Source organism: Papio anubis, chromosome 3 (assembly GCF_008728515.1).
Source record: "Papio anubis isolate 15944 chromosome 3, Panubis1.0, whole genome shotgun sequence".
Taxonomy (NCBI): Eukaryota; Metazoa; Chordata; class Mammalia; order Primates; family Cercopithecidae; genus Papio; species Papio anubis.
In genome coordinates this window covers 98,206,067-98,222,871 of record NC_044978.1, presented here as the reverse complement: position 1 = coordinate 98,222,871, position 16,805 = coordinate 98,206,067, and the positions used below count along the sequence as shown (strand labels likewise).

At 38.8% G+C, this 16,805-nt stretch overlaps 1 protein-coding gene across 1 annotated transcript in view; it reads left to right on the top strand.

The window, feature by feature from the left end:
- Positions 1 to 3,505: 3,505 nt before the first annotated feature.
- CHIC2 (cysteine rich hydrophobic domain 2) overlaps positions 3,506 to 16,805 on the top strand; it is a 55,027-nt gene continuing 41,727 nt past the window's right edge. Inside the window, exon 1 of the mRNA XM_017958816.3 lies at positions 3,506 to 3,971. Coding sequence (XP_017814305.1) covers positions 3,853 to 3,971 — 119 coding nt within the window. The 5' untranslated portion in view covers positions 3,506 to 3,852. The remainder of the gene's footprint in view (positions 3,972 to 16,805) is intronic.

The following is a 16,805-nucleotide window of genomic DNA, read 5'->3' as shown; positions in this document are numbered from 1 at the left end:
CTTACAGTTCCTGATAATTTGGGTCCTGGTGACAGTCCTCTTCCTGGCTTGCAGATGACTCTCTTCTTTCCATGTCCCCATGGCACAGAGAGATCGCAAACTATCTAGTATTTCTTCTTATCTGGGCACAAATTCCATCACGAGGGCGCCAGCCTCTTGACCTCATCTCAACCTAATCACCTCCAAAGGCTCCATTTCCAAATACATAATATTGAGGGATAGGACTTCAACATATGAATTTGGGGATGGGGACACAATTCAGTCCATAGTACATGCATGATCTCATTTGATCCTCCAGAAACCCATGACATAGTTTCCATTTGAAGATGAAGAAAAGGAAGCTTAGAAAGGTGAGGCTGCCAATGGCCATTCTGCGAGGTAGAAATGGAACTGGGAAGTTTTCAAATCTAGGGAATTAACTAAGGAATATTTGCCTTAAAAACAAGTCTTGCTGACTCCCGAGGCCCGGAGACGTTATCTAGTTTGGTTTTGAGCCATTTGGTCTGAAGGTAAATATAAAAATATGTGAGGCGAGAATGTAAAGAGAAACTCCAATGAAGAGGAGGCTATGGAGGCATGGGCATTTAGCAAGGTGCAGGGGAGTACCTGGACACAGAGTGAGAGGATCCTGGAAAAGCGGCTTGTCTCCAGGAAGCAATTGGGGGAAGGAGTTTCACAGGAAACTGGATCTTGGAAGGTTGGTGGGGCGGAGGGGAGGTGGGGGGTTGGAATTATGATGTCAATTCTCATCAGGAAAATGTTTGACTCATGTTCACTCACCCCTTTGGCCTTGTTCCTAGGTCCCACACCCTTTTGCTGGCTCTGACAGGTTTTTCAGAGCAGAAAAAAGAAGAAAACACACACACACACACACACATACACAGAAAGGAAAAAAGAAAAAGAAAAGGCATTTCCCTCCCTGCACCGTATACCCAGGCAGTGGGAGTTACAAAGATCTCTCTGCTAAATAGATCTTAGAATAAGAACATTTCTCCCACATCGAGCCAGTGTGAAGATAAGGGTGAGGTTCTCACAGTCCTCTGAAGCCTAATTAAGTCACAGTGTTCTGGAAAGAGCACTAGTAACACTATATCTCAATTCAGATAACATTTATTAAGCTCCTTTTCTGAAGCAGGAACTGTGGAAGGTGCTAGAGTTTTAAGGAGCTCTGTGTCGCTTCCTCCATCTTTGGGAAGTTGTCAGCTATGTGATGATTTAGATACTTTGGGGCACCAGCCCCTTATCTTGACCACAGGTGTGGGCTGTGCCAGGATATACTGACCCTTCTTATTCTCTTTCTTATCTTCCCATTTGCAGCTCTTCCATTAACTGAGTGCAGCCACTAGTCTCCTGACTCCTGCCAAGAAAGAAATTCAGAGGCTGAGGAGGGAGGATGGCTTGAGCTGAGGAGTTCAAGGCTGCAGTGAGCTACGATGGTGCCACTGCACTCCAACCTGGGTGAGAGAGTGAGACTCTGTCTTTAAAAAAAAACAAAAAGACATTCAGGAAAGCTTGGCCCACTCAATTAGACCATTAAATCTTAAATTGTCACATGGCCTTGAGAAAGCCACATAGCATCTCTGAAGTATAGCATATCATAGCATCTCTGAAACATAGCATATCTGAAAATAAATACACCCTTTTTGCTCACCTCACAGGTTCTTAGGGGAATATTAAATGATGTATTATGCACGTGCTTTATAAGCAGTAAAATATTACATAATGCTCTGGTGACCCTCATAGGGTTGATAAGCTGCAGAGCCTTAAGCATCACCTATTATCACCCTGTATTTATTGTGTGCTGGGCCCTCTTCTAAGCACTTCGCAGATCTTAAGCCCTTGAATCTGCTGAGCATCCCAAAGGGGCAGATACTGAACAGGGAGGTTGAGTGACTTGTCCAGGGTCGCACAGTAAGTAGCAGAGCTGAGATTCAAGGCCAGGTAGTCAGGTTCCAGAACCCACATTGTTAAATACCAGACCAAGCTGCCTCCTGTGTGCCCCGCTGATACTCCCTGTGTCTTCCTCCAGGAGCCCCTGGCAGAGATGACAATTGCTTGCCTTAACAATAGATAAGCTACCGGAAGGCAGGGCCTATGCCTCATTCACACACACCCACAGTGCCTGCCACATAGCTAGAGTTCAGGAGATAATTGTTGAATGAACAAATATCCTCCAGGGAGGCATACAATAAGTCTGATACAACTACTGTGTTTTTCCTTCATCTTTTCTTGGCTAACCACACCAATTTCCTTCAGTTGTTTCCAATAGGAGGTTGGCATTTCTCACTGTCCTCATTGACCTCCTTTGCACTTTCTCCACGTCAACAGTGACCCATCTAAAGCTGACTACTGTGACATGAACACTGCACTTGGAGAATAGCCTGACCAGCGCTGGGCTCAGTAGAACTATCCTTTCTTCTCCCATGATGTGTCCTCACTGTCCAGGACTCTCTTCTCAGAAGCCCTTCCCCTGTACTGTTTATATGCTTAATGATACCAAGTACCCGAAGTGACCCTTCAACTGTTACGAGGCAGATAAGTAGACTCCATTAAACCTTTTCCTTCCTTCTTCCCCTCCTTCCTTTTTTCTCTCTCTCCCATTCTTCTTTCATTCTTTCTCGTCCTTCCATCCTTTCTTCCTTCCCGCCTCCTTTTCTTCCTTCCCTCCTCCCTTTCTTTCAGGTCTTTTTTTGTGGTAGGAACTGGTAAGAAAAGGAAAGGGATTCCCTAAGGTTTTAAGGAAACAACAACACAAACCAGGTTATGTTTGGTGAGGGAGCTAGGGCAAGAAACTGCGTCTTCTAATACGGAATCCAGGTAATTTATCAGTTTTTTTTTGGTTTTTTTGTTTTTTTTTGTTTTTTTCATAGCATGATTACTGTGAGATTTCTTGTAAGAAAAAAAAAAAAATACCAGCATCGTTGGCCTCATATATTGGATTAAATTTAAGGGGATCAAGGGACAAGATGTTTGAATTTGGAGATGTCTTGGAAAATCCTGTGGTGGACACAAATGTTTGCAATGTCTCTGCTGGACTCCTGAAATTGGGAAAAAAGAGACTCTCGTACTCATCATAGACTCAAAACCTGAGAAAAAGCGAGATGCGATTATTAGAGAAACCGGCATGGCACGCACAAAAATGTGTCTATTCCAGCCAGGGCTTTTTCTTTTCAGTTGTTTGTTTTGGTTAGAGATGACTTTGGGGAACTGAATGTCCCACTGGACATTCCGAGCTGCGTTGTCGGAGTCGTAGGTCACCGCTTCCAGTCAGCGGAGCCGCCGCCCCCCGGGTCCGCGACCCAGGAGCTGCGGGCGGGGCCGCGCCGGCGGGAGCGCGCGCCTCGGGCGCCGTCCGCGGGTGGAAGCAGAGGAAAGACGGCGGCCTGGGAGCGCGCGAGGCCGCACGTGCGCGCGCCCGCCCGCCCGCCAGCCAGCCAGTCCGCGCGCCCACGCGCCCACGCACGCTCCCGCCCACCCGTAGGCCCGGGAAGTCTCGCGATGCCGTAGCCGGCTGCTCCCGCTGCGGGTGGCTCAGGCTGTTGCTGTGGTTGCCTGAGTTGCTGCTGCTGCGGCGGCGGCAGCGGCGTCTGTGCTTGTGGAGGTGTTGGCCTCTGGGCGGATGTTGACATTGTGTTGTTGTTATTGCTGATGGTAATGGCGGCGGCGGTGGCGGCGACGGTCCCGACCCCATCTCCTCTGTAGCGGGAGCCGAGAGAGCCGACAGCGAACTCCGCGGCCTCGGAGCCGGCGGCAGCGGCGACCCCCCTCAGCCTCCGCCGCCTCGCCCGCGGGTACCCCGGCGCCAATCCCGGGAGTCAGGCCCCTTTGGGCAGGGGCTCTCGGAGGTTCAGGATGGCGGATTTCGACGAAATCTATGAGGAAGAGGAGGACGAGGAGCGGGCCCTGGAGGAGCAGCTGCTCAAGTACTCGCCGGACCCGGTGGTCGTCCGCGGCTCCGGTCACGTCACCGTGTAAGGCCCGGAGAAGGGCGAGGGCGGGAGGTGCGGGCTGGGGTGGGCCCCGTTACTCCACGGGAGCGCGGTTTCCCCTGTGTCCGTCGGGTGTCGGTGGCCTTCGGAAAGAGTCGGCGACCAGGAAGTGAGAACTTGGCTTATTTTCATTTGTTTGGGTCTCCGAAGTGGGGACGGACGCTGTCCTTCCTCCTCCACACACCCCTTTAGCAGGCCCTACAGGCCCGGGCGATGTGACGATCCCAGTAGGCACGGGTTTTCATTAGGGTCTGTCCTGCGGGCCACCCTTCCCTTTCAGGTGTATTGACGGGGAGCCTCCTTGTTTTCTCGCCCAGTTATCCTGTGGTTCTCTGTGCCTTTGCACCCAGTGACATGGCTCAGAGGCCAGATCTGGGTCGTGTGAGACCCCAGTGACAATTGGCAGCGAAGCTCCCTGTCGTGTCTGTTTCACACATACCCACAGTTCTCCCAGTTCTTCCACACATTTCCGCACAACTAATGCAAGTTCTTGTAGTTGTACGTGATAAAAATACATAGTTGAACACAAATTTAAGATGTGCAGAAAGAAATATGTTTACAACAACAACAAAAAACTACGTGAGGGACATACACTCTGCTCAGGTTGCTGAGGGAAAACTGTCCTGAAGTTCCTCCTTGGGGCACGAACTTGGGGCTTCTTAATTTGGAAAGTCCCACTAGTAACATTAAAAGTTTGGTATTAAACAATAAGGAATGAAAGCTTTCAGAAAGACCATGACAAATAAAGGAATGTGAAGACTTGAACCAAATAATGAGCTGTCCGGAAGCAGGAAGTTTTGTAATGTTTCTCTATGAAGTCCACAGTTTTGTACCACTTGATGTATTGATACTCTCCCGTTTTAGATCTCTTGTTCAAATCATAGATCAAACTTCCATACTTGCCAGGTATCTCTGTACTTCTTCACTTTTTCAGTAAAAGAGCCAGCAAGTCTGAAAATATCTGGAATAGTCTTCATTGTATTTTGGTGAAGAGTGAGTGGGATGTGCTGTGAATAACTTAGGGAAACAGTAAGACTTCTCATACAAGTTTGTCAGCAAAATAATTGCATTTCTCATATGACCAGCCGTATTGTTGTTTGAGTATGCTTATGTAATGCTTTGATTTCTTTAGCACCTGTTAGTTTATATTCAGGTGACTTAACAGGGTAAAAACACTGCATAATTGCCATCACAGCACCATGACAAGACAGTGGAATTTATCACCACAGTAGTACTTTCTAAGTGTTGTCACCAGCCTAAGAAATACAACCAAATATCATGGATATTAAACTTTTAACATATATCACAGAATTCATAACCTGCCGTTTCATTTTATTTTGACTTTTATGACCTTTTTGCATTGTTTTAAGCCTCAGGAGTATGTGGATGCTTAAAGAAGTGATTTCCACACTTTGTCATGCCGTCTATATCCCTCCTTCCACATTCCTCATATCAAAGAAAAGCTAAATCTTGTCATTTAAAAAGACGCCGCTGTGGTTGTAATGTTACTTCTGTTAAGGAGAATAAAAACTAAGCACTTTGTTGAAAGTGGAAAATGTAATAGTGGACAAAGTGCTCAGAACCTAAGTAATCAGTAAACTTGATTGTGGTTGGCTACCTGGAGAGATTAATAGGGTAGCAAAGAATTATTAGTGGTTTTCAAACTTAGCTGTCCATTAGAATCCTGGGTGACTTTAAAAAAAGACCCTTGTCTTTGCTCTACCCCAGGCCAGTTGAAGGCCAGGTACTAAGTGAGGGTCCTAGGCATGGATAGTTAAAATTATAAATAAATAAATAATACAATCTCACAGGTGATTCTCATGTGTAGCCAAGATTGAGAACTATCTAGGTTATAGGGAGGGACTATCTATCATCAATAAACAGTATGCCTTTTTACATTGGGAGTTAAATCTCTGATCTTCCTCAGCAACTTCCTCCTTCTCCCATTTATCTTGGTTCTGGGCTCTGGGTTAAAATCTATCTCAGCTACTTCCTGGATAAATTGTTTATTCATGACCTTTAGTTGAGATGGGGGTAGTTACAGTCGATACCTTTTAAGATTATTAAGGATTAAATGAGATGGTACATGAAAAGAATTTATTGCCGTGTGTGGTACTATGTTCAGTAGATACTAGTTTTTATTATTCTCCTCAGATATAGTTTTACACTTTGAGAAACAGGTGTAAAACAAAGTACTAAAAAATTAGAATTGCCGTTGTCAAACATAACAGTGATTCACTTTAGTGTTATTTTTCCATTTCTAAGCAATGTGTATGTGCTTAAATTACTGTTTGAAGTATTTTGATGACAATAAGGATCTTTCTGCATTGAAAACTTAAGCCTGTTTTGTGGCACATAGGTAATAATACAAAACTTTTTTTTTTTTAACATGGCTCTGTCATGCATAATTCCCAGGCACACCAGCACACTATGCCAATGGATAGCCCAGTTAGCACCTATAAAGGTTTTTAGAATTGGTGCATATGTGTTACTATGACTGTTGAGGACATTCCGTTTTTCTTGCTTTAAATATAAATGGGAGGAGCTATTAGAACAGTTGTAGTAAGACTGGCTAAATTTGTCACTGCCCCTCACACCCCCTCCCCCACCTTTTTTTTTTTTTTAACTGAGGTGCTGATCAGAGCAGTCTTCCCTTACCAATTTGAAAGTAATTGACCATGTAAACTGAATCATCTGTAGTCTAGATCAGTCTGGAAGGATATAGATTAATCCATATGTTTTTCACAGATGTAACTTTGAGTAGGCCTTTACAGTTGACTATTTCTGCTCTTTTTTTCTACTTTAATATATTACAATACTACTGTTTATTTTTAGAAACTATTGTATTCTCACGTGACATGATTGGCATGTCATTGTGGTGATGTGAGAAAGAAAGTTACCTTCCATTCTCTAGGTTGGTCTCTAGGCATAATCAGATTTTTGTGACATAGGATGCAACATGTCTAATTTGCCTAAAGTCTGCTTTAAAGTGGCTTTTAATACAAATATTTTCCTTTTTTAAAATACAAATGTTTTCATCCTGACCCCAAATCAGACTTATTTTTTATACTTCTCTCATGATCAGTATTCTTTTCTGACATTCTTCTGTTAAGTATAATATTTCCCTTCATTGTTAGATTTCTATGTAGCAATATGGAGAAATCTTGTGCAGAAGCATATTTTGAGGAAAGTGGTATTGGAAGGAAGGAAGATAAATGATAAATTCCTATTATTGCATAATATTTTGGTACAAGTAACCTAAAATACTTACACTTACGATTCAATTAAAAGTAGATTTTCTTTTTGCTTTCGTGGTGACTTCTCATATAACTGACGATGAGGAAAAATAGTTTCTAAAAGCAACAGTAATACTGTAAAAAGACTGTTAGGTAGTCTTGATCAGATTGGTTAATATTTTAAAATTATGGAGTTCCTTATGTTTCAAAATATATTTGCAAAATATGTTGATCATTTATTGAAGAGTTTCATTTTTCACAGTAATAACTCTAAAAGATGTGTCAGTCTAAAAGTTAGAATTTAAAAGTAGTTTTAGGCCAATATTTCCTAGGTAATCTATCATTATAACAGACATTATTTGCTCCCATCCCCACTTCTACCCTTGTTATATCAGAATCAAACTTGGGACTTTCCTAGAGTATGTATAATCTTTGACTTCTAACTCAAGCCCTGTCATAGAGCCAAGTTATTTTGCTGAGATTTGTTTCTAATGATATTCCCTTGTAATTTTACTGTGTCTTCATGTACTCTCTTCTGAGGTGTAATCTTACCATCTCCACAAATAATTCCTTATCCTTCAACACCAGTTTTTATCAATGGCTGTCAGAAACCACTTTTTGCTTGTTTTCCTTCCAGATATGTTATGGAAGATTAAAGATTTAGAAATGTGACTTGAAAATGTTTGGAAAGTACATTGGGATGATTTTTGAATAAGAGACATCACAAGAACACCTTAGTGTTTATCGATTTTTCAAATGGTAGAGTTAGTAAAAAATTGTCTTGAAATGTGTCAGTATTTCGGGACTGCTACTAGATGCTGTGGTTAGCAGTAAGAGACCTGAATGTGAGTTGCCAAATTACAGAATCATTTCAATAAAACAATTTCATTAAACTTTATAATTCCTACCTCTTTCTCCCACCCAGCATAATATTTAAGACATATTCTATTTATTTCTAAAGCTTAAGCTTTCTGTTTTCAAATTTTTGAAGGCCTCATTAATGTATCTCCACAGGATATAAAGTTCTTGCGGGCAGGGGTTGTGTTTATTGATCTTTCTTTATTCTTTAATATAGTGTCTAGAATACTATAGTTCCTATAATATTTTCTAAATGAACGAAGTAATTGTATACATCTTTGGATTTTGTCAGAATTGCCAAATGAATCACTGTTTTCTTCTCTTTCTGCGTCTCCTAACAAAGGCAAACGATATTCTGTAACTACTTATCACATTGAAAAGATAAATGCCTCCTCTGTTTTAAAAAATGGAATCTGGTAATTGTGAGGAGATTATCAAATTAAGGTAGATTTTTTTTAATAACTCTTTTTGGTTTTTTTTCTCAAGAGTTGTTTTTTTTTTTTTTTGAGACAGAGTCTTGCCCTGTCATCCAAGCTTGTGGGCAGTGGCCCGATCACAGCCTACTGTAGCCTTGACCTCCTGGCTCTAGTGATCCTCCTTTCTCAGTCTCCCAAGTAGCTAGAACTACAGGTACATGCTGCTATTCCTGGCTAATTTTTTTTAAAAAATATTTTTTTGGTTTTTGTAGAGATGGGGCTTCACTGTGTTGCCCAGGCTGGTTTTGAACTCCTGACTTCAAGTGTTCCTCCTGTCTCAGCCCCACCAAATGCTGGGATTGTATGTATAAGCCATCATGTGTGGCCTCCCAGAGATTTTTCTTATTCCATATAGTTTGAGAGGAAATTAATTTGATTATAATTTGGACATATCTTTGGTAATATGAAGAAAAAATTCTGTGCGTTTTGTTTGGACCAACTACTAAAACTTCTTAATGCATAGATTTTCTTGAAGAAATGAGAACTATGATAATTAACTGAGGTTTCAAAGTTTTTACTGTATTTGAATTTGAGAATTTATATGACATTTTGGTCCAAAGAGTTCAGTGTTGGATTTTTACCTACCAAGGGATATGAAATTGATTAGTACTTAAAATTTTATATGACTAGCTAAGTAGAAAAGAGGGATTAAATGGTGAAAAGTGAATTATATGTAATTATTATGATAGTAAATAATCAAATACTATTCTAAATAATTTAAATAAATAATATTACTCTAAAGAATAATACTATTAAGTTGAGATCTACTCTTGATTTCCAGCTGGAGTTTATACTGTTAACAGGTTAAAGGCCCAGGATATTAGGCTAGCTGTATACTCAGAAAGAAATCTTTCAAATATCTGATAGCTATGTCTGGCTTAGATTTCTAATCTGCTATAAAGCTATTTAGATTTTATTCTTAATAAAATTAAGCTTTAAATATAACATGTAGCAACAGATGCTCTTAAGTATCCTTTTAGTGTCTTCCGTGTAAGATTGTGTGTGTGTGTGTGCTGTGTATGTGTGTGTGACTTATGACCCAATCAGAATCTTGGGTCTGGAAGGGAAGAGTTTAGGGATTTTTAGTTTTGGTAAGAGTGCTATGTGATTCTGTCAGACATATTTGGGAAGTAATATATGGTAATGTGGAAAAAGTATGGTCTTTGATATCAGGCAAATTGGTTTCAATTCTCAGTCACTTCCTAACAGTAACCATAAGCAAATTAACCTTTCCCAACTTCAGTTTTTTCTTCTGGGAAAGAGGATAATATCCACCTTAGAGGTTATGTGTGAGTCAGAATTTATCTAATTAATAGGCATTCAACAAATTATTACTTATGACATACTTTGATGTTTAACCCTGCATGCACATTTTTTGGTTACTCTTTACCATTTTGTGGGATGTCAGTCTAAAATGTGATGTATGCTTTTCTGCTTTAAAACAAGATTCTGAGCATAGATCAGAATTATCTAATTGACTAGAGGAATAATTTAATCAAAAATGGCTGTGAGATTGGTACACAGTGATGCATTAGTGGCCCTGAGGTATGTTGGAGTTTGAGAACCTTCTCTAAATGGCACTTTCATTTAAATTTCATATGTGGGCTGTTCTTTTTGGTTTACTTTCCTCTCTCTTTGTAATTGATCAGCTGTACTTGGAAGTAAAACAGCCAGCCTTATTAGAACTGCATAGAAAGTAAGACAAGTTCATTCTGATTGTTGAATGTAGATGCTTGGGTTTCGATGCTTGGGTTTTAGTACTTGGGTTTTACAATATTTATTTTGTTTTATCGGAGTATATTTTGCTTAATCTTTGATTATCAGCTGTCTTATTGAGGTTTCCTGATAAGTAATTTAATGAGTATTTGTTAAATGACCATTTTTCTGCCAGGTATTGCACAAGGCTCTACGTATACAATGAAACCCAAAATGAAACACACATAGTTTCTGCCTTCATGGAGTTTACAGCTAATAGACAAATTTTGTCTGATAAAATTGCAGTGAAGGAAATGGATGAGATCCTGTGATTGAAAATAATGTGATTAGGGAGAACCTCTCTGAGGAAGCTAACATTTAGGAAGGACGAGAGTCCTGTCAAGAGCCCCTGGATCTGGAGAACAGCAGGTACCAAGACTCCAAGCCAAAACAAGCTTGACTTGCCTGAGGAACTGAAAGGATACCTCTATATTATGGCTAGAATATAGTGAACAAAGGGGATAATGTCTTGAAATGAGGTTAGAGAGTTCAGTAGGGACCAGAAAGGATTGTAAAGGGATTAAGATGAAATTTAGAAGGTTACTGAAGTAGCCTCCATAAGATGTGATAGTGGCCCTAGCTAGGGTGTTGATCTCTAGATTAAATGAGTTATTACAATTCTGGGTATAAACTATCAAATTTCACAGCTTTTCCTATGATGTATGGAAATACATAGCAATGGCCACTTTTGCTGTCTGATTCCTCAGTTGTTGTGTGTGTTTTGGTCTGTTTATTTTTTAATTTTAGCTTTGTGTAGGCTGACGTTAAATAACTGGCTACTTTTACTGTTCACTGGGAATTATTTTGATGGCATACCTGCACTTTTTGTTCTGCTGCTGGGGCAGCTAGTATGCCAAGAGAATAGCATGTGCTGGAATTAGAGGGAGTCCCACAAGGTCATAGATTTTTGAAGTGGGAACCCTCGTAAACGTGATATCCTTTAGCTATAAGGTGTGTAGTATGTGACAGCCCTCAGTACATGATCCGTTAGATTTGAGGAAAAAATTGTGTTTTTTATATCTTACATTTAAAACTCAGTTGCATCCACAGGAGCTGAAATGTTCTCACAATGTCCCTGAAGAATATTTTTTTTCTCCTTAAGCTTTTTTTCTGTCCCACTATCTACTTGGATAGAGTTGGTTGGATTTGAAGGTTACCTAACTTTGTTATTTTGATTGATAAAAGGTGAATGTACTATACATAGTGAGCTTCCTGCAAGAGCTTCTTGTTTTATTCTCTTTGATCTTGCATTGTAGTCATAATGTGGGCTTTGGTTAGTTCAGTGGTGGAGTTCCTATGTACCCAGTCTCCTTTCTTGGTCTTTTCTAAACTACTCAATTATAAATGTTACTTGAAATGAATATTTTTGTTAGTCTGTATTGTAAATCAGTTCAACCATATATTTTGCTTAAGTGAACATAATTTAGCATCATTATTTTGCTCTTGAGTTATAGAATTATTAAGAATATTCTAAAATATGTATAAATCAGATATACAAAAATTTTTTTCTTTAGTACAGAAAATTTAAAAGTTGTTTAGATCAGCTGCATCCCTATATCATCAGAAGTTAGTTATACTGTGCATTTTCGTGGGTATACACTTGTATAACTTTCACTGCTTAACAACATATGTAATCTGTTAATAATGGATATTATAACCTTAATAATTAAAAATGAATAAAATGCTAATGCTAGGTTATTATAAGACTATGTATAATGGTGAGGTTTATGATAGAGTAAATTTAACACATGCTTTAGAGAATTAAGTCTTTGATTTCACTAGTTTCCTGAATGAGATTAAACTTTCATGAAACCGGATGAACTCAAATATTGTTCAGAATGTGGTTACAGAGTTAAAATTTTTAGAATTATTCTGAAACCCAAAAATGTGTCTCTAACTCCAGGGTTTCTGTATCTTTTGGATAAATAGAGTATACTTTCAATTAGATCCCATCCTCTTTGAGCTACATTGATATTCAGACATATGTTGAATCAACCAGATAAACATAAAGCATGATTTATATACATCAAAGCCTGTTAGTTTTTTTCCGTAATTATGACTTTATCTCCAAAAGTAGCTAAAAATTTGAGTTCATTGAACTCAAAGTTCAGCATTAGGAAATAAGCTCTCTCTGCATGTGCCATCTGTATAACCCATGTGTTCAGTTTGAAATTTCTAGTTCATATGCTCATAGGTCTTGTCATATCTATAGGAAGATAAAAATTCTCTGTATCTGTGGATTTGTACAGGTTGAATGTCACATAATCCAGAATATCCAAAATGGAATTCATGATCTACACCCCAAATCAACTTCAACGGCAGCCTTCCATTGTCAGTTGATGGCAGATTGAGGACACTATTTGTTTAGCTCAAAAACTTTTTGATATGTTCTTGATTTTCCTCTTTCTCTTTCACTGCATCCATTTTGTCTTGACATTTTGGCTCTGTCTTCAAAATCTGGCCCTATTTTGCCACCTACACGGCTGGAGTGAGTTGCCAGTATCCCTTCTGCCTTACACTTAATATATTTCTTAAGTCAGGCATGCTGGCATGTACCTGTAATCCCACCTACACGGGAGGCTGAGACAGAAAGATCACTTGAGCCCACGAGTTTGAAACTACCCTGGGCAACATAGCAAGAATCCATCTAAATTACAAAAAGATATATATATATATATATTTTCTTCCGCCTGTCTCCACCTTTCCACTTTTGCCTCTCCTCTTATACAGTCATTTTGGTACATCTGCTATAGTGATCCTTTAAAACATAAGTCAGTTCAAGTCTTTTCTCTGTATCAGGCCCCTCAAAGGTTCCCCATCTTCTTCAGAGTCCTTTTAATGTTCTACAAGACCCTCCCTGATCTGGCCCATCATTACTTGTCTGCTGATATCAGTTTCTTCTTACTATTGGCTTCAGTTTATTTTGACTTATAGTTATCGATGGCTTTACTACATCTTGACTTCAATTTAAGCCCTCTCTGTAAGCCCTCTCTCTGTCAGCTCTGCATGTTACTATCTATTTGTCTTATGTTCAGATACCTCAAGAGAGAGCTGATTGAGTTAGTTAATGTTATCTAAGTTAGGCAGGACTGTTTGGCCTTGCCATTCCACGTGCTGCTAGCCAGCCCAGGGATTAGCTGTTCTTAAAGCAGATGTCCACTTGTGATCTAGTTAGCCAAAGTATTGGGAGTTCCTAGTTAGGCATGCAGAGTAACAGACTACACTCTCTAGTATACATGGTTTTCAGCTGTGTAGCGTCTTTTCAGATTGTTGTATTATAATTAATTTAATTATAAGATATTTCTGTTTTAAAAATTTCACTGTTAAAAATATCACTGTAACTCAGAAGAAAAGAAACATCGAACATATATTTTTGATTAAGGGCAAAACAAGTTGAAGCAGCAGATTCTTGCATTTCTACATTTAAAAGGCAAAATTCATTATGAGTTCAAAACATGTCTTAATTTAAAATGATAGTTCAGTAGTGAATGCCAGGAGACATTGTTAATATAAGAAGATACAAGGAACATAGAAGACGTAAAAACTGAAGTAAGAGGGACAGAGGATTATATGGACTTGAACTATGGAAAAAATTGAAATGCATTCAAGAAAACTGTTGATTAGTGAACCCAAATTTCCCTGTTTACTTATCTTAAAATACCTAGTTAATGCCAAATAAAATATTCAAATAAGAAAACAAAATTAGGATGGTATTGTACGTTATAAAATATTTGTCTGCTGGGTGTGGTGGCTTACGCCTGTAATCCCAATACATTGGGAGGCCAAGGTGGGCGGATCACTTGAGGTCAGGTGTTCGCGACCAGCCTGGCCAACATGGTGAAACACTGTCTCTACTAAAAATACAAAAATTAGCCTGGCATGGTGGCAAGCACCTGTAATCCTAGGTACTTGGGAAGCTGAGCCATGAGAATCACTTGAACCTGGGAGGCAGAGGTTATAGCGAGATGAGATCGTGCCACTGCACTCCAGCCTGAGCAACAAAACGAACCTGTCTCAAAAAAATAAAATAAAATAAAATACTCATCAATTATTTAGTTAACAGCAACTATGCATTGCTGAAAAATAGCTGTTATTTAAAAAAACAACAAATGACACAAAATGTCTTTAATACCCCCTACGTAAAATAACACTACAGAATACTTGATTATTCATTAACATATCTGTGCCACTGCAGCTATTTTCTCTTGATACATTTCTGGAAGTAGAATTACTGGATCAAAGGGTAGGAATTTTTTTTTTTTTTTTTTTTTTTTTTTGGAGACTCAGTCTCACTGTTGTTGGCCCTGGCTGGAGTGCAATGATGCAATCTCGGCTCACTGCAACCTCCGCCTCTGGGTTCCAGCAATTCTCCTACCTCAGCCTCCCGAATAGCGGAGATTACAGGCGCCCACTACCACATCCGGCTAATTTTTGCATTTTTAGAGTGACAGGGTTTCACCATGTTGGCCAGGCTGGTCTCGAATTCCTGACCTCAGGTGATCCACCTGCCTCGGCCTCCCAAAGTGCTGGGATTACAGGCATGAGCCACCACACCCAGCCAGGGTAGGAATATTTTTTAAGACCCCTTTTATGTACTACCAGATTGCACTCCTGAAAATTCTATCAACTTGTGAGATTTTTGTTCTTTTTAGTTAAGATCATGATATACTGAATTTTCTTCTTCAACATTTTCCTCCATTGAGAAAGATGGTAAAAATACTGAAGATATATAAATAAATCTAAAAATGAAAGGGAGGGAAGGTGAAGAAGTTTATGTTCAATGATATTTCCATGTTTTTGGTTTACAAATTTCATATTTAATGGTTGTTTAATATTCTGTTATATTGAGATAATTAACCATTCCTAAAATGTTGTAGATACATTTTTATATTTGTGAATAAAGATTCAATGAACTTGTTTATGCATAAATTTAATCCACATTTCAAGTTATTTTTTAGGTAATATTACATTTCTAAAGAGACAAAGATATAAATATTTTCAGTGCCAAATTAATCTGAAATGGTTGTAACAATTTATAGTTCCATTGATAGTGTGTGATATTTTTCCATCTTGACCTTCTTGCCAACATAAAATATTTTTTAAATGTAATTTTATTAGTCTTGTAGATAACTGGATTAAGATGCCACCTACTTTAAATCATAATTTAAAAAATTATCCAAGTGCTACTTCTAGCTTTTTGGATTAGTAGAGTGTTTGGTTATTAGAGTCTGAAGGGGGTTCGGCTTCCTACTCAGTGCAGGAATCGTTGCTCTTCTTTCAAGTACATCAAATTATTATTTTATTGGATGAAACTTGGCCTTTCTAATACTGTGCTAAGCCAATTGTACTTTGTCTTAGAATAAAGGAAATTATTTTTACCATATTTAAAAACTTTTATGTAAACTTGTGGGTACATTTATAATGCTGTCAATTGAAAGCAAAACATATATGCCATTTTCATTCTAACAGTCTCTGCCTTCTGCTGAACTTAAGAAACCAGAACTAAGGTATTGTCAAAATTAAGTGGTTTGTGTCAAAAATAAATCATTAGAGGTGATATTTTACAGTTATATTATCAAACAAGAAGTGTGACTTTTCTTATCCATTTAATAAAATAGGATGGTCTTGCTAAAATTCTACCTGATACTATTGTTTTGGTTGGTCTAGATTTGGAAAAAAAAAGAGAGAAGGTTTTGGCAGGGATGAAAACCATAGCAAAGGAGATATTTGCTGTGGCCTATGCCAAATAAGAAATTCTGACGTTCAAGCTCTTTGCCTGGAGAAAGCATGCTATATGAAAGAAGACTTGCTGAAAAGAGTGATTTTCTACTACTCTGATGAGAACAGTCTTATTAGTAAAGAAGTGTGTAGGAAAGCCTGGATTGTGGTAGTTTGAATAATGAATGAGAGGTAACGTAAAGATGGTTAATGTAAAGGAGTCTTTCAAAACATTAGTTGAGGAGGGAAAGAAATAGATGCCATCAGACATTGAGAGAGAAGAAGAAATAGGGATTCACAGTCTCAGGTGGATAGACTAATTCAGGTTTGTAGGCTGTGTTTAAGTAGCCTGAAGCGAGGTAGAAATACAGTGGATTGCAGTGAAGACTAGAGGAGATGCAACCAGAAGTAAATGGTTGGTTTTTGGAAGTTTTCCTCCATTGAGAGATGGTAAAATTACTGAAGATATAAAAGTAAGTCCAAAAATAAAAGGGAGGGAAGGTAAAGCAGTTGATATTCAATGACTTTTTTTTCTCTCAGAGTTGACAACTGTGGTTATTTGCAAAAAAATGTTGTGAGGATAAAGTGGAGTACCTAAAGACAGGTGCCACAACTACGGAGTATGGAAAAGGGAACTTATTGGGGATGAATAAATATTGTTAAAATAATACTCACTGAGGTTAGAAATAAGATATATATTTTATATATATATTATTAATGGTGATGCATTTGTAAATGTGATTTTTCTTCAGTAGCTCCAGGCAGTGTGAAGA